Genomic DNA, 18,579 nt, shown 5'->3' with positions numbered 1-18,579 from the left:
TGCGCATCTGCCTCTTTTATGTTCCTGCCACAGAAAGGGTGGCCAGAGTGCAGAATACAGTTGAACTAGCCTCGCCACTTGCTAATTTCAAAGAGCTCTTTCTCCTGCACCAAATTAGCTCCTTGCACTTCGGAGCCAGTGGTTACATGCCAACCACTGACACTGGGGAGCTGACATGCGGGGCACAGAAGAGCTTCCACTTGGGGGTCACTGTGTAATGCTGCATGGTAAAGAGAAGTGTTAAATTTTCCTTCTTATGCTTAGTAGTGATCAGTTAAAAGCAGAAGTGTAAAATGTCAGGACATTCTGAAGCTATTGGCACAGACAGGATTTCTCCTTAGTCTTAGGCAGAAGAGCAGGGAAGGGTGATAATGGGTGGCAGCCGGGGTACAAAGACATTTAAAAAGAAATTTGAGGACAACAAAAAAGTTTACAAGTAACATTTAGGCCCTTTTACAAATCTAAAAACAGCTTAGAACATAAATCATACAATTTTGAAAATTAAACAATGTAAGGATAGTAAAAACATAACTAATCCCTAGAGAATAGGGAGAAGGCAGAAAAGAATACAGACTTCTCTAAATCTACCCTGGATAGTTTTGATGTGTTGTGTAAATGTGTTGTATAATTAAAATAAAGTCAAACCATTAAGAAATAAAGCAATAAAAAAATGAACCTAAGGGTATAGATTCAGAATAAATATAAATATATCTTCAAAATAAAGTTGGTGACACACCAGAGAATTATTTCAAGTGATTTACAAACATGGTGTTCTGATTGTACATCTCTCTAAAGAACTCTAAACTGCATTCAGTTGTCTTATTATTAATGATAATATTAGTACTTCTATTTTTAAATTATTAAACATATAGAATAAATCAAATATGTACTTATGTTAATATCTTTAGGAATCAAGAGTTTTAGCATAAGAGAAAGAGAAATAAATACAAAAACAAAGAAGTAAATAAAAACTGTTAACCTTAATGCTGAATTGGAAACACCAATATGAACTGATGATTAAGTTTTCTTTCTAAAAATTTTTAGCTCAGACCTGTAGTATGGACTAGGAGTAAAGGACATCCCAGTAGCAATGAAAGTCCACCCAAATTGTGGTCTCTAAATACCATTTCCACTAATAGAAACCAGACTCTATAGAACAATGGCTGATTCCAGGGCTGAGGCAAAAAATATGTAAGATGAACCTGGAACATCTTTTTTATTTTTTGAGATAGAATTTTGCTCTGTTGCCTGGGCTAGAGTGCCATGGCTATCAGCTTAGCTCACAGCAACCTCAAACTCCTGGGCTCAAGTGATCCCACTGCCTCAGCCTCCCAAGTAGCTGGGACTACAGGCATGCGCCACCATGCCCGGCTAATTTTTTCTATATATTTTTAGTTGGCCAATTAATTGCTTTCTATTTTTAGTAGAGACGGGGTCTCGTTCTTGCTCAGGCTGATTTCGAACTCCTGACCTTGAGCGATCTACCCGCCTTGGCCTCCTGGAGTGCTAGGATTACAGACGTGAGCCACCAGGCCCGGCCAAGCCTGGAACATCTTTATGACCATAAAGCAAGGAAGCTACATGTTGAGCATCCCTCATCTGAACATCTGAACTCTGAAATACTCCAAGTCTAAAACTTTTTGACTGCCAACATGACACCACAGTGGAAAATTCCACACCCAATCTCATGTGAGTGGTTGCAGTCAAAGTGCAGGTGAGCAACACACAGTTTATTCAGCATCCACCTAATTATTAAAAATATTGTACAGAATTACCTTCAGGCTATGTGTGTAAGTTATACATGAAACATAAATGAGTTCTGTGTTTAGACTTGGGTTCCATCCCCAAGATAGCCCATTATGTGTATGCAAATATTCTTAAATCCTAAAAAAATCCCAAATCCAAAACACTTCTGGTTCTAAGCATTTTGGATAAGGAATATTCAACCTTTGAGGTGGCAAAGCTCCCCAATCAAAAACTACTGTTATTTGAAGGGGTCTCCATTGGTAAAAGGTGAAAATTTGAGCATCCGAAAGAATAATAAATGGATTGGATTAGAACTATAAAAAATCCATGAATCTTAAAAAAAAATTGAACCTGAATCTAGTCAAGTAGTAGAGCTCTAATTACTTGGTTTTTTTTTGTTTGTTTGTTTGTTTTTGAGACAGAGTCTCGCTTTGTTGCCTAGGCTAGAGTGAGTGCCATGGCGTCAGCCTAGCTCACAGCAACCTCAAACTCCTGGCTCAAGCAATCCTCCTGCCTCAGCCTCCCAAGTAGCTGGGACTACAGGCATTCGCCACCATGCCCGGCTAATTTTTTGTATATATATTAGTTGGCCAATTAATTTCTTTCTATTTATAGTAGAGACAGGGTCTCGCTCTTGCTCAGGCTGGTTTCGAACTCCTGACCTTGAGCAATCCGCCCTCCTCCCAGAGAGCTAGGATTACAGGCGTGAGCCACCGCGTCCGGCCTAATTACTTGTTTTAAAGGACATAGGGTGGCTAGAGAAACATATTAAACACCACCACAAGGCAGCAACAAGACAAATCCAGAATGTAGGAAATTTCTGTAAGACAAATAACCAGGGCTTCTTCAACAAATAAATGGCATAAAAGAGAAGAGGGGAGGAAAAGGAGAAGCGTTAAGATTACAAAAGAATTAAGAGCCATTTAAACCAAAGCAATGCATGGACCTTGTTTGGATCCTGATGCAAACAACCCAAACGTAAGAAAACATTTTGAGATGATAGGTAGGGATAATACGAACCCAGGCTGGATATATAACGATGTAAGAAACCATTAGTTTTGTTAGATGTGATTGTAGAATCGTGATTATGTTAAAAAGTCATCCATATCTCTTAGGGACACATTACCATATGCATCCTGTTGAATTTGATTTATCCAGTAAAATGAACATGTTTACCTATGATACATCTTGAGTGTTTATTCAAATGATGATTATAACACTAGCCAATGGAATAGTTTGAATTCTTTTCTGTTGTTGTTACAGGTGAAGCTACAGCTTTCTGAATTCAAGGAAAGGATTTTGTAGGCTTTTGTTGAGTCTGACATGTCTGTGCTGAGGATGCTTCCTCTCCAGAGAAACCTGCCTGAGGGTGTGATGGCTATTGCTGCGGGCTCTGCAGTCACCAGCCAGCCTGGCTGGGCTCTCTCCCCTGGAAATGTCAGATGGGAGGAAGGAGGTCATGGCCCTCTTGCCTGGAGAGTTGTGCTGCACCCAGTGAGTAGGCACTGAGAGCTGCCATACTCCAGGGAGCTTTATGTAGGAAATGTTCCCAATGTGTGGTTTTTAGACATCATTATGAGGCCGGGAACAGTGGCTCATGCCTGTAATCCTAGCACTCTGGGAGGCCGGGGTGGGTGGATTGCTCGAGGTCAGGAGTTCGAAACCAGCCTGAGTGAGACCCCGTCTCTACTATAAACCGAAAGAAATTAATTGGCCAACTAATATATACAGAAAAAAAATTAGCCGGGCATGGTGGCGCATGCCTGTAGTCCCAGCTACTCGGGAGGCTGAGGCAGCAGGATCGCTTGAGCCCAGGAGTTTGAGGTTGCTGTGAGCTAGGCTGATGCCACGGCACTCACTCTAGCCTGGGCAACAAAGCGAGACTCTGTCTCAAAAAAAAAAAAGTAGACATTGTTATAAGGTGGCAAAGCTTGGCAGCCTTATGTGAAGTCCTTATTGAAGTGTTTTTTTTTTTGTTTTTTTTTTGAGACAGAATCTCCCTTTGTTGCCTAGCCTAGAGTGAGTGCCGTGGCGTCAGCCTAGCTCACAGCAACCTCAAACTCCTGGGCTCAAGCGATCCTCCTGCCTCAGCCTCCCAAGTAGCTGGGACTACAGGCATGCGCCACTGTGCCCGGCTAATTTTTTGTATATATATTAGTTGGCCAATTAATTTCTTTCTATTTATAGTAGAGACGGGGTCTCGCTCTTGCTCAGGCTGGTTTCGAACTCCTGACCTTGAGCAATCCGCCTGCCTTGGCCTCCCAGAGAGCTAGGCTTACAGGCGTGAGCCACCGCGCCCGGCTCTTATTGAAGTGTTTTATTCCTCCTTATTTAAGAAATACTTCTGCCGAGGAGGTCACCAAGGCCTCCTGAGTCTACAGGGTTCATGAAGTCCTGGGCAGCAGCCAGCTCCAGGAGGTTAATGGCCGGCAGAGCCTTTCTCAGTAACAATGCTAAGAAAGCTAAGAAGAAGGTAGGGGCTTACTGAGCACTTGCCACTCTCAAGCACTTTTCTAAGTGCTTTCCGTGTATTGCTACCCTGAATCCTCCAACAATCCCATGAGATCAACATTCCTACAATTCCCATTTGACAGACGATGCAACCGAGGCTCACTGAGGTTAAAGAACAGGGTCCGTGACATGCAACTGCTAAGTGGAAAAGTTAGGATTTCACCAAGGAAATGGCCCAGGGACCTTCATCTGTAGGCGCTCAAAAGTGGTGCTTGCCTGGCAAGACAACGCTTGGATGGAGCCCCGCATTTCTCTTTCTTTGGGGCTACTTACTGCATTCTCGGGGTGGAAGATGTACGAGGCAGGGGAATTGTCGACGATGATCACTTTGCTCAGCTCCCGTCCAAGGCGACTCAGGTCCTTCACGTAGTTCCCACGGTGAAAAACACAGGACTCTCTGAAGAGCCGGGCCCGGAACACACCCCAGCGGTCTAGGAGGTCAGCCACAGGGTCTGCATACTGGAAAGCAGGTGCCACAGTGAAGGCTGCGTGCCCGAAAGAGCCCAGAAACCCTGACCTACTGCAGCAAGATCCAGATTACCTCCTATAAAGCGATTTAATAATTGGATGTGTTATCGGATCCTGGTTATTTTCCTCTCTGTATATAAGACGGCACTGTCTCACATCCAATCCATCAGTAGTTCTTGTCAGTTTCATCTCCCAAAATACCCTGAATCCACCCACATCTCTCTATTTATATCGCTGCCGCCTTTGGTCCAGGCCTAGGATGGCTGCATGAACCTCCTAAGGAGGTTCCCTTTTCCCATTAAGCCTCCTTCCCAGACCGTTTATCTCAAAGCTGTCAGAGTGGCCACTGCAAAACATACATCTAATCGCATCACTCCCCTGATTAAGACTCTCCGCTGTCTACCCACTGCACTTGGAGTAAGGCCCATGATCCTCAACTGCCATGTTCTGTACAACCACCGCGGAATGATCTCTGCCATCTCGAACCCCTGGAGCCATGCTGGCTTCCAACACGGTCAGGACCTGCATAGAACATTCTCTCCCCAGCTCTCTGCATGAACGTTCCTGTCTTCTTGTTTTCCAGGTCTTGGCTCCCATTCCTACCTATCTGGAGTCCGCCTCCATCCTCCTTTCTGGCTACTTTACTGCCTCACAGTAACTTCCTTTCCGGAGCATAGCACCATGTGGGATTGCTTTATTTCCTCTGTCAAGACCAGGCCTTGCCTGTCCTGTTCACCCCTATATCTCTAGCACCTCACAGAGTGCCTACCTCATAGCAGGGGCTCAGGAAATGTTAATTTCATCACACACGAATGAGCTGGTTGGATCTTGCCTGGCGTGGCATGAGCCCACACTGCCCCCTAGAGGTCTCCTGGTTAGTCATGCCAGAACAGCCCCAGCTGTCACGGATGGTGCCTTGCCACTCGCTCTCACGGACTTGGCACCCAGGAGCTTGGGAGTTTGAGCCCAGCTCATACTTGGGATCCATCCCGCTTGGCTGTCTCTCATGGCCTGGGGAATCTCCCCCCAAGCAGTGTGAACTGGATAGAGAAATAAAGGTATTCCTAAGAAAACATCCTTAGAAAATGAAGATAACTAAAAGAGGGGGCTATACTGAGAGGCTGTGCCTGGAGGCAGCAGTGGCAGTTCCAAGCCCGATGCAAGGCCAGGCCTCTGTACATGGCCAAGGTGAAGGGCACAGCAGGCATCACCAGGGCCCCAGTGAATCCGGCAGGGGGGCAGAGAGCACCCGGGGCTGGTGGTGCCGGGAGGGCCAGCCGCGGAACGCACGGCAGCTCCAGGGCAGGGCAGGTGCCCGCGCAGCTGCAGGACGGGCTAAGGGCTGTGAGCTGTGGCCACGATCGCAGCGGAAAGTCCTTTGTCTCCAAGGACTTCCTGAAGGAATACAGGAGCAGCTGTGTTACTACTATACTTCCAAGTGGGGTGACAGCACGAGGCACTACCGTTTTCTGCGGATGAGGCTAGCTAAGGGCCCCAGGGGAGGACTGTAGAGGGCTGACTCTGGATGGAAAAAGATAATTTGTTTCTTCATAATTTTTAACACTGGTGGTAGCACCCATCTTTCAAGAAAGTGTCTCAGTCTGGGGCCTCCAGGCCTCCGAGATGGACACGATGAACGTAAGCCTCACGGGGGCGGGGACTTTGTCTCTTCTCTCCTCTGCCATATCCCCCGTACCTAGTACCATGCCTGATACATAGTAGGTACTAAGTAAATATTTGCCAGGAGAATGAAGGAATGTATGATGAGGAAGCAGATACAGAAAGGCTCTGACAGTCAGCTGAAGTTCCGGCAGGGGGGCGGTGGGCAAGGAGGTCCACTGCACCAGTGCCATTATTGGCTGGGAGCTGAGCCCAGAGCCAAGGACTGGGACAGTGACCACCCTTCAGTAGAACTTGTACACCAGGGAGGAGAGAGCGTGGAAGGCTGCTCTCAGGAGCTGATCCGCCTCAGCTAGGCTGGAGTAGCAGCAAGAGAAAGGTTGGAGAGACAGATGGAGGGGCAGGTGGGAACAGTCCAGGAAGAGAAACCGAACAAGGATGTTTAAGCAAATGCTGGGGACAATGCCAAGGAAGAGTGCTTTCAATTTTGCCAAAAAAAAAAAAAAACAAAAAAAAACAAAAAAAAAACCAACTCTCAGTCCACCTCCACCGGTGCTATCTTCCCGTTTGTTATTTCTTTGGTTATTACTTCAGTCTCCTCCGCACCCCAGAGCACTGTGAGAAGAACCATCAAAGCTACAGACACAATTAGTATTGGCGCCACTCACCTGAAAGATTACCCACTGGGGAAGATGGTGTTTTTCCTGAGGCCTTGTTATCTTTTTGGCAGGCAAAACTAAAGCCAGGATTCGTATTCCCTTCTCCACCGGCTCATGCTCTGGGGCCACTGGCAGAATTTCATGCAGGTGGAGCTCTCTCTCACCTTGGTTATTACAGACAGAGGGTCCTAACCAGGGACGCCCAGGCCAGCAAAGCAGTGGGAAACATGCACAGGAAGAGAAGGGAGTGGGGGCACCAGGGAACCATCCAGAGGCAGGATGTGGGGGAGGAGCTGCTGTGTGACTTCCTGGAGTCAGGAAGGCCCCACAGAACTCATCTTTGGTGCCACTCAGAGTCCCTGAGGTGCCCATGGAGATGCTGGCAGGGCCACCAACAAATGGATAGCATTGGCCCCATCTGAGTCAGAGTTTGGAAGATGGTCAGGGCAAGGACCTCCAGGGAGGAGCAAGGGCCTGTCCTGCCTGCCCTGTACACGGCACAGGCACCCTGTCACACCTGTGAAGGGGCCACTAAACCATACTGGGGGCCTGGGAACCTGCTAGTTTCCTCAAACAGTGGTGAGGACAAAGAAACTACTCTATGCGATCAGAGCCAGTGCAGAGGCTGGGTCAGAGATTCCTACCAAGCTTTAGCACCAAAAGATGTCTGCATGATTTTATTGCCATTAATAATTATGATACTGAACAATGGACATGAGGGGTACTTGCCATGTGACAGTGCCCAGCACAGTATGTGGAACCCAGCAAGAGCTCAACGAACACTTGCTGAATGAGTCAGGCACTGTGCTAAGCCCTGTCCATCCATTATGTCATTTGATCCACCCCACAAAGTAGATGGAATTAGCGACAATTTATGGAAGAAAAAACTGAGGTGAGAAAAATGTAGTAATTTTCCTGAGATGACATGACACATCAGGGCGGTCAGACCTCTCATTCAACCCATGTGTGGGTGAACGTTTCACACTCATCTCTCACTTGTCTGCCTGTCAAACCTGTGTAAGCTAAACCAAAGGACACAGGGACCTCTAGCATTTGGTTGCTAGTCAACACGTGAGAGGCGCGCCATCCTTTCTCAGTTACACCAGACAGGTTTGTGATTTCCTGGTGTGTGGACAGCCAGCTTCAGGTAGCTGCATATAGCAACTTCATGGAGCATTTGTTCTAAGTGCTCCCTGTCACCATGGTAACCCAGAAGCCTCTCAGGCTGGCACTGTGCACATGGCCTGCATCCATCCCATCTGGGCTGGGAACCTGTCACCATAGAAATAGCTTCCCCCACCAAAACAAAGGGCTGCATGACAGCCTGGGGGTGGGTAGAGGGCCTGGGAGTGCCAGGCTTGGGAGTTTGGGGCTGGGAAGCAGGACTCACCTTGGCCAAGCTGGCAGTAAAGAGCACACACTCAAAGAGCTGCCCCATCCTCTGGAGGAACTCGTCCACATGCGGCCGCTTCAGCACGTACACCTGCAAAGGCAGGAAACAGTAGGCTGGTCAGTCATGGCAGTTGCTGGGGACGGCCCAGGGCCCAAGTGCCCACTGTGGGAAGAAACGCCACAAAGGCTCCTGCCTCCCGCCCCTAGGTCTATGTGTGGCATGCAGAGGCCCAGACCGGGTGAGGGGCTGTACAGTCAGATGCATCACTCCTCAGACTGGGTTCCGGGTCTGAGTTCGGTGCAGATGTCCCTCCCAAAGAAGAAAGGGAAGCTGACATGGCATCAAGGGTCTTGAGAGTTTTCAGAAACAGCGAGTGGAGGGATTGTACTGTGTCTGTGTGAAATGATGCATTCATTCCACACGTGTTTCTTGGCACCTGCTGAGGGTTAGGGCCTATGTGGGTACAGGCCCCGGTCTGGGTGTTGTCCTTTGGGAGGTCCAGGCCTGGCCCGCTGCCCAGCAGGCCTGGGATTGCTCCGGCTGCCACCTTCTATTCTGGATGGAACACCTCCCTCACTGGGAAGGCCTGGGGCGAAGCACAAGCTCAGCAAAGCTGTAGGAAGAGCCTCCCTTGTCAGCTTGGGATGCCGTCTACTTGGCACCATGAAGGTTACTCTACCTGGGCTTGGTACAGAAACACACACTTCAGGGGATGTGAAACCATCCTACTCCTGGGGCCCAGAAGGAAGCCCGCAGGGAGGGGGGAGGAGCTCTGAGCATAGTGTGGCCAAAAAGAAGCCTTTTCTAGAATAGCTGGGCTCTGTGTACCCTTTTGGTGAGGCCGGGGCGGGCTGTAAGGAGGCCAGGCTACAGCCCACACGCGGGCTCCTGACGAGGCAGCCCGAACGAATCTGAGGAAACAAGGAAGATGGGAGAGAAGGCAAAGCTGGGGAGAGAGGACAGAGGAAGTGGGAGGAGGGAGGAACTAATTCAAACTGGAATAACTTCCATTTGAAATTAGCCACTTCTCTAAAATAAATCAAACTCTTTAAAATTCAATTCAACATATTTCCTGAGCCCCAGCTGAGTGCTCAGCCTGCTGCAGTTACAAAGACGAATCGAACACAGGCCTTGCCCTTGAAGAGCTCACAGTCTACAACAGACATATGCAAAAATATATCAAAACAAACACGGCAGAATGAAAGTCATAGTAGAAGGATAAAATAAGGACAATTAACTCCCTTCTCAAGGGGAGGGAATGACAGAAGGTAACATCTGGCCTGGACCTTGAAGGGTAAACAGGAGTTCACCAGGTGGATCAGGATGAGAAGAAGTGAGGTTGCAGGCGGAGGAAACAGTGCGAGCCTGGGGCCTGGAGGCCTGCAAACGCTGGAGGTGCTAGAGAATGCCGGAGCCTGTGTGCCCAGCACATCAGAGGCAGGGGTGGGAGCGGGGAGGGGGGCTGGGAGAGGAAGCGTGGGGGCAAAGGGGGCCGCTAGGGCCTTGAATGGCAGGTGGAGCAGGTCAGACAGACTGCAGGAATACGGAGGGGAGACGGGGGCCCTGCGCCACTCGAAGGACAGGTGCTGGCAGAGGACTCCACACAGGACCAAGTCATTTTCAAGGTGCCAGAAGCAGGTGTTCAAGAGGACCAGGACTCAGTGGGGAACTCGGGGCTGACTGGAAGAGCACGGGCACAGGTGTGTGGCTGAGGCAGGGCTGGCCTAGGGGTGCCCACCCAGCTCTGAGGGGCTGGGAGGCTGGGGTGGGGTCAGACAGCAGCAGCTGCAGGCCCTACTCTGCCCACGGGGCTCCTGGATGCCAGTGAACGGGTGCAACCTGTGGTCCTGTCTCCCTGGGCGTAGTGCTTGGGAAGCAAGCGTTGCTACATGCAAAGGGCAGGAGACTGATTTGGGAACTCTGGCGTTGGTGCCTCTGGCAGAGAGGAGGGTCCTGGGCCCGGATGCCGGCGTCCAGGCCCGCGTCCCCGTGCAAGTAACCAAGAATAGGCCCATTGGGACCTGCACAGCCTATCCTGGATTACTTGAACGAGGCCACGGCCTTCGCCAGGGCCTTGGTCCTCCTGCTCTTGGTACTCGTGGCTTCATGCCCTCAGGAGAGGACCCGGGGCTATCACGGCACAGTCAAGAAGGAGGCTGGGGGAGCTGGGGTGGCTCCTGCAAAAATGGGCCGGCAGCGGCAGGCTGGTCACGCTCACAGTCACGTGGTATGAAGGATTAATTTCTCTCCTAATTCTTGCCATGCCACTGGGCAGCCTCTCCTTTGTCTCATGGTGAGCACTTTGTAACACAAGCCAAGATAATAAATGCAGAAGCCTCAATTGCTTCTCAGATGCGGAGTTAATTCAGTTGATGCTTTTGCAACTGTTAAATGCCCAAGTGCCTGCTGTGTTGGTTCCATGATGCTTTTAAAATCATGAGGTATGGCGACCCTAGACATAAGCTGCCCTTCCCCAGGGACTATTTCATGGCAGGACCTGCCAGAGAACAGGCTTGAGAAAGCAAGGAGAGGGGAGGGAAGGGACTTGAGTATCAGCAAAAGAGGCAGGAGACTGAAAGTCTCCATTTTGTTCTTTCCATTGTGTGACCTTAAACCAACCCTTTCCCTGGATAAGCCTCAGTTTCCCCATCTGGACGATGAGGTGGCTGGACCAGCTGATTTCCAAGGCCTCACTAGTTCTGATGCCCTACACTCAAGAACCAAAGAGACGACTGACATCACTAAGGAAAGACATCCTGTTGTGGCTTAAGTACCAAGAAAGATTTTCCTTCCTGGGATATCAGGCCAGATACTCTCCCTTTTAAGACCTTGGAGTTGACAAAGAAGATGGTTAGATCACCCTGTGAAAAACCTGACAAAAGTTCCCCTCCTTCAACCTCTAAGCCTGGTTTTCCTACAGTGTTTCCAATATGCTCATAAATGAAGCTATTTCCGGAAGAGCTTTATGCAGATAAGGAAAAAAAAAAAAAACAACCCAGAAAGAATGAAGATGCATGCCAACTGACTACGGCATCTTTATTCATAGCAGCCTGTGGATCCACGCCCTTCCCCCTTGTTCTTTTGGGTTGGGTATTTGCTAAAAAAGTCACTGGAGAAAACGATGCAGGAGTGACAAGATCAGTCCCAAGCAGCTGGCCTTGGAAATGGACACCTTTTCCCGAGAATCCACCATAAGTGGTGACTTGTGGCTTTTCCTGTTGCCTGCTAGGAGAGTAGCCGAAAGCAATTACATGAGGAAGTTAATTAGACCATCAAGCTAGGCCAGAGGGGGTTTGGGGATATGGGAACTTCTGAAAGTCTGCATCAAATCAAAAAACTATTTGAACTTGCAACTGCATCTAATATTTATGAATGGATTATAGTTTTCTTTGTAAACTCAGTATAAAATAATCTGACTGAATAAAAGCAGAGAACCACTGTATATTAAACCAAGTATGCTTCCTTTTTCAGTAGCACATTATTGAAACGAAAATTTAGAAACAAAGTTCATAGGAAATGTAATTACTAAAAAATCCTAATTGAGACTCAGACTTAGCCTTGATTTCTTACCTGATGTATAGTTCCATCGATTTCAACCGGAACAATAAAATCAGCATTACTAATAGGCTAGAGAGAAAAGAAACTATAATTAGCATGTCTGAAAGAACAAAATAAAATTGGAAATTTTAGCAAGAAAAAAGCTTGCCTGGACCAATGTTTTGATTATTGGAAAAAACAGTTCAGGAGGAGGATGTTGAAGCATGGCTTGGTTCCTTAAAATAAGCACAAGCGGGAAAGCATATTATTTTCTGTCCTGAATGTCATTACATTTTCAGCATCTTGGGCCAACCTCTTTATCACCTGCTTGGCCTCAACCACAAAGGGTGGCACAGGCTGGCTACAGAACGGGGCTCCTCAGAAACGCCAGCTCCTGCCCAGATCCCTACCGGGATGACCAGGGAGCCACTGCTGGCCACCAGGGGGAGGAGGAGAGCCTCCTACTGGCCAGAGCACAGTGCTGCTTGCGGGGAAAACAATTTGCACCTGGACCCACAGGTGGCGGCTGTGATGGGCTGCTTGGAGCGTGGATCCAAAGCAGTGCCAAGCAGGATACGGGGTCATGGGGTGAAATCAGAGGCCACAGGCCACAGTGTTGGGCAGGCTCTTCCCCCCTCTGGACCTGTCTCTCCTCTCTCCCATCGCTATAGCCATGGGTCTGAAGAGTGCTCAAAGCTCCCCCCCCCCCCCAGTCCTGAGAATCAGCGATTTCGGGCTCTGCCTGGAGACCTGGCACCGCCTCCTGCCTTGGGGTTTGGGGTCAGAGGTGGGGAAGAACCAGTGCCCCCCCCTAGACTGCTCTGCTCTAAGGAACACCACATCCAGCAAACCCACAAATTTCTGGATATTTAAAACAACTCTTTGAAAGCATTAATGACATTTAAAACTCAAACATGATTCTGCAACGGTCACTATGTTCTCAGTGATGAACTTATACACAGTTCTGAATGGAATTCCACAAATCAGGTGGAAATCTACTTACATGAACAGGCCACCAAAAGTCAGTAGCCTGCAAACCCTTGGCACAAGAGGAAAGAGACAGAGGGAAGGAGAAGGGGTGTGTGTGTGTGTGTGTGTGTGTGTGTTGGCCACTGGGCAGGGGTGTGGGGTGTAGAATCTCTGGTCAGACTGAGTGGGGTCTGCCTTTAAGCCCATCCCTGTACACACAAATACCCTCCTTTGGTATGTAAACTGAAAAAGATGTGGAAAATACTAGGCTGTAGCACCATTACTGAGCACTCAGTAGAGCATCTGAGGCCTAAGATTACAGTATTTTTACCCCCCAGGGTTGGAAGGCCAAGGATGAGTTCAATATTTCATAATTTCACAACTAAAATATGGAATCATGCTAAAAACAAAGGAAGGCTTAAGGAAGAGACTCTCACATGGCATTAGATTGTGAAACCATATTCCATAGAGTATATTAAAAGAGAAAAACCATTCCCCAGCTTCCGCAAGCACTTGCCCTTAATCTCCTCTCATCTTTTGCTGTACAGGAGTCTCTGTTAGAGTGAGGGTTCTTAAGCTGGGACCCAGGAACCTGTGTGATGTACACTTTTGAAGGGAGTAGGTTCCCAGCTTTCAGATTCTGAAAGGTCCTTGCAATGCCAACAACATTAAAAACCACACAATAAATAATATTCTGCTTGCGAGTGTAGGCAGGACAGGGGAGGGAAGAAATGAGGAAATGCTGTTCACATCAACTGTGGCATCAATACCCTCTGAACAGGCTCTAGAGCCTGGGGCTGCCAAGGCTCTGCCTTTGGAGCCAGGAACCTCCATAAATTTGGAAAGTCTGGCCAGGGTAGCCCACATTCCCAGGGCTGCCTGGGAGTAAGTTCTCTATGCTGTGATGGCAACTGACCCTTGCTCTTCTGAGGGGCTTTCTTCCAGAGGGACTTAAAAAAGTCATGAGCAACTTGCCCATGAGGGAGAAAAGGCTTCCAGTGCTGTCCAGGGCTAAGCTGGGACATTAAGGCCACCACAACTCCTGGACTAACCCCGGAAGGGCCCAGCCCTCAAATGCAGGGGAACAAGGTGATCCCTGCGTGTCCCAGTGGCTAGAATGAAGCCATTTCTCACTGCAAGAGGTAAGGGTGGCCGGGCGTGGTGGCTCACACCTGTAATCCTAGCACTCCAGGAGGCAGGGGTGGCCGGACTGTTTGGGCTCAGGAGTTCGAGACCAGCCTGAGCAAGATCGAGACCCCCATCTCTACAAAAAATATAGAAAGAAATTAATTGGACAACTAAAAATATACATAAAAAAATTAGCCAGGCATGGTGGCACATGCCTGTAGTCCCAGCTACTCAGGAGGCTGAGGCAGGAGGATTGCTTGAGCCCAGGAGTTTGAGGTTGCTGTGAGCTAGGCTGATGCCACGGCACTGTAGCCCAGGCAACAGAGTGAGACTCTGTCTCCAAAAAAAAAAGAGCTAAGAGTGGTCCCTCTTCCACTCTCCAAAGGACTCAAAGATAATGTCCTGGCCTTATCCTATTAGAAGGTCTCTGTTTGTGCCAAGTAGGCACAGGAAGGGTGTTTCTGATAGAAAGGTGTTAAGGCGGAATGACTATGGTTCATGAGAGACACATGCCCCATCACGGATGGTGCCTTTCATGTCTCTCAGGGAAGTAAAGGGGAGGGGGTGTCCCAGGCTGTGGTAAAAAGAGGAAGGTGGTTTAACTGACCAGTGATAGTGGAGCATTTCCATCTTCAGAAATTCAAAGAAAATAGGACCAGAACTCTAAACACCCGCTTCTTCTCCCAACATGCCAACCCCGTATTTCCAAACTTTTCATCATTTGCCTCTTTTAAACAATTGATTCTACCTGCAAAAAATGGTTAATTAACTCATTCCTTAATAGTGTAGGCACAGCTGTTCCTGCATGGAGGCCCCTTGGTAACTTGCCATTTTTGCTATTTTCTGGCCAAGGGATGGAGAGCAGGGAAGGGAACAGGAAGGAAGAGTATCTGACATCATCCCTGCAGCTCCACACCCTTCATGAGGGAAGTCGTGTAGGGGGGTATTCATTTAGCTGTGAAGCTTAGAAAAAAAACCCCAGCAACCTCTGGTCATGAAAATGGTCAAAATAAATGGCTGACTCCATTCAGATGCCGTTAACTCTGAAGTCTTCTTCAGGGTTGGACATCTTTCAAAAATTGATCTGGGAAAACCTCCAGGATAGCAGGTCGCTTGACAGGCTCCAATAGTGCCTCCCCTGCCTCTCTCTATAAAACACACAGCACTCTGGTTAACCTGACAAACACAAATAGTGCCCTGGGACATGGATTGCCTTGTGCCACTGGAAAACTATTTCTATAGGGGAGAGTGCTGGAAACCTCAAATCTCCCAAGAATGGGGTCTCGGTGATAATGGCAGCCCAGCATTTTCTTTTCCAAATTAATTATGTTAATATTCAACAACTTTCGTTAATGTTCACCTGGGTTAATAAGCAGCTGTTGTTGGGATTTCTTCATGAAGAGTGAAGTCCTACGCGAACATCGACAAGCTTTCATCCTTTTAATTTTTTCCTTTCCTAATACAATGGTGATCAAATCACAAAGATCACAGATTGTTTTTTTTTGTGCTGATTTACCTTAAATGAACTGTGCACCAATGTTTCATCTAAATCAATGACCACACATTTCTTTCCATAGTCAAGCACCGTCACCTCTGGAAGGAGGTATTTAGCTGGTGGCTAAAAGGGGAAAAAAAAATCAATATGTAAAAGACAAACCAATTCCCTTATTATTACATTATATATACTGTGTTAATGAAGGTATACATGAAAGCAAACATTTAAACGCTTGGTCAAGTACATCATGGAATTTTATTAAGAACAATAGAAATAAGTGGTTTGCAACTGAAGTAGAGAAGTTTTATCAAACAAATACTGTGCCATTCCATTATCTGAAGGGCAACTATGGGCTTTGGAACCACACACACCTGGGTTTGAATATTAGCTCTGTCACTTTCTTGGTGATAAATTGGGATAATAATTCCTACCATGAAAGGTTGCCGTTATTAGTTATAATGGCAGTAAAACTCTCAACATTTTGCCTGGCACATATATTGGTGGCTATTATTGTTATTAAAAAGGATTACACTAAGGATGAGTGTTTAATTGTAACAGATACTCTAACTACAAGGGCCCCTTTCCTGAGGTTATATTTTGCCTGACATCCACCGTGGCCTGTAAGTACATTTTAGAGCGATGTTGGAACCACAGTTATATATTTTTTTTCCATGACTGAGATTTTAAAAAACTTGAAGAGATGGCCGGGTGCGATGGCTCACGCCTGTAATCCTAGCACTCTGGGAGGCCGAGGCGGGCGGATCGCTCGAGGTCAGGAGGTTCGAAACCACCCGGAGCAAGAGTGAGACCCCATCTCTACTATAAATAGAAAGACATTAATTGGCCATCTGATATATATAGAAAAAATTAGCCAGGCATGGGGGCACATGCCTGTAGTCCCTGCTACTGGGGAGGCTGAGGCAGGAGGATTGCTTGAGCCCAGGAGTTTGAGGTTGCTGTGAGCGAGGCTGACGCCACGGCACTCACTCTAGCCCGGGCAATTAAGCGAGACTCTGTCTCAAAACAAAACAAAAAAAAACTTGAAGAGAAATACAGATCCACCAGCAAAATGCAACATAAGGTTACCCCCAATACTAGGAAATAGAAATAAAACTGGTTTTAGGTACAGTGCCTGCCCCACTGTGGTATAAAAATGAGTAAATGTGGCGTTTTATTCCTTGGATTCTTTGCCTCTGAAAGTTATACTTTAATCCACATGCTGTGTGTTAACCAGAAAACCTATTTATATGCCTTTACAGTAGCTGACTCTAATCTTGTGATAAAGAAGTCATAAAGAGTTTATAAAATGCTAGGTATCTTCAGCCAACCTCACTCAATCTAGAGTATTTATTTCTTTGGGCCTTGTCTCATTCCAGAAATGATTTGAAGTATTTTAGTTTACTCTGTGATATAGTCAACGTCCAATGTTAACTTAGTTAATTTTGTGTCCTGCAAGAAGGTCAAACTCTGTTTAATATTTGATGCAAAACAATCCGTCCCCAGCCACTGAAAATAGACAATTTAGTTTATCCAATTAAAAAGAAAAAAATGAAACCAAGAGGTATTCCCTTTTAAGTGGCTATTTCTTTTTTTTTTCCTGTTTAAACTGAAAGTTAATCAATGATCAAAAGTTAATTTTGGACTTTAGCTGGTTCAACAGTGAATGTAACATAGGCAGTCAACAAGTTAGGTAAATTTATAAGAACAATGATCACGCTGGCAGAAAGGGACTGTCCAGGGCTGTCCAGGAAGGGCTATGTGTGGGGACATGAGCATTTCTAACTACAGAGACATTCTCTCTAGTGAGCACGGGTGTTTTATCCTTTTCTAATATCATCCAGAAGAAAAAGCCTAAGGCCTCCCGACTCTTAGCTCTAACTAAAGCTGCCCAAGCAGTCCTCCCTAATCCTGTAGCACTGAGGGGCACATGGGGTGTGCCTTGGAGATGGGCATGGAATTCGGGGACCTCAAAAGGACTCTATCCTTCATTATAAGCCAGTGAGTCAGCGGGTTATTTTTTAAAAATTAAACTCGCAAGAAGAAGTTTTGTATCTAAAAGTGTTTTAAAAAGGGAGGGTATGATGAGCTCTTCAAGTAAACATAATGGAGAGGATTTGGGTTATTTCTGTTGCTAGCTTGCGAAAGAGCAGAAAGCATGCTTGTGACCAGAATAAAACTTGTTTTAATTTAATTTTTATTACACGATTATGTAATAAAACCACATTCTCACTATAAAGAACACAGACATGTGAGAGAAAAACACAAGTGTTCCTTCTCAATGTCCCTCTTTTTCCTTTAGTGTGTTTCTTCTATCCAGTCCTTCCCCTATGAACTTATATACTACTAAAACAACATTTTAACTTATTAATTTACTTGCTAGCCTGGAAAATAAGGATCTAGAAATCCTATCCCTAGAGTATCTGAAAACACCAAAGATCTGCTAAAACTGGCTCAGTTATTTTCCAAACCCAAGAATGAAAATGACTTTCTTAGCATATTTAACCCACACTTTACAAGCATTCTCTGAGTTAACAGGAAATAAAACCTCTCACTGTACTATCTAAGAGAGAAAAGATCAAGAAAGGTGAGACTCATATTAAACAAGCTATTGATTTTGCATTTGTGCTACAGGGAACAAGGCCAAGCTGGGGAGCAATGGGCTGGGAGGGTTCCATTAATCCTCCATCATTTCCTAAGTGCACACAGCTTCCCTGAGAGTTTGGCTTTAGATTAATGCAAATTCTTCAGCTCACTGGTAAGAAATCTTCTGGACAGCTGTGCCCTTGGAAATGCAAGGATGCTCTACAGTGGCAATTCACAGTGCGTTGTCACTTCAATTGATCTGTTCAGGTGATGCTCGACTCATTAACTAAAAAATGTCCTGAACCAAATTTTCTCTGAGGCCATCATAAGCTAAAGAACAAGAGAAATACCAGTTATGTAAAGAAAGGCCTTTTGTATACAAAATCACTTGCTCAAATACACACAGAGAGCACTGCAGGACGGAGGGGGGAGGGGACCACGGCTTTGCCATCTAACGGTCTGGAAATAGT

The 18,579-nt window shown here is 46.7% G+C and overlaps 1 protein-coding gene across 1 annotated transcript in view; it reads right to left on the bottom strand.

Moving 5' to 3' along the window:
- Nucleotides 1–18,579, bottom strand: part of CTDSPL (CTD small phosphatase like) — a 123,242-nt gene that overhangs the window by 3,951 nt on the left and 100,712 nt on the right. The window contains 4 exon segments of the mRNA XM_020285516.2: nt 4,531–4,716; nt 8,395–8,487; nt 11,968–12,024; nt 15,548–15,649. Coding sequence (XP_020141105.2) covers nt 4,531–4,716; nt 8,395–8,487; nt 11,968–12,024; nt 15,548–15,649 — 438 coding nt within the window.

This window comes from Microcebus murinus, chromosome 1 (assembly GCF_040939455.1).
Source record: "Microcebus murinus isolate Inina chromosome 1, M.murinus_Inina_mat1.0, whole genome shotgun sequence".
Taxonomy (NCBI): domain Eukaryota; kingdom Metazoa; phylum Chordata; class Mammalia; order Primates; family Cheirogaleidae; genus Microcebus; species Microcebus murinus.
This window is presented reverse-complemented; position numbering and strand designations above follow the sequence as displayed.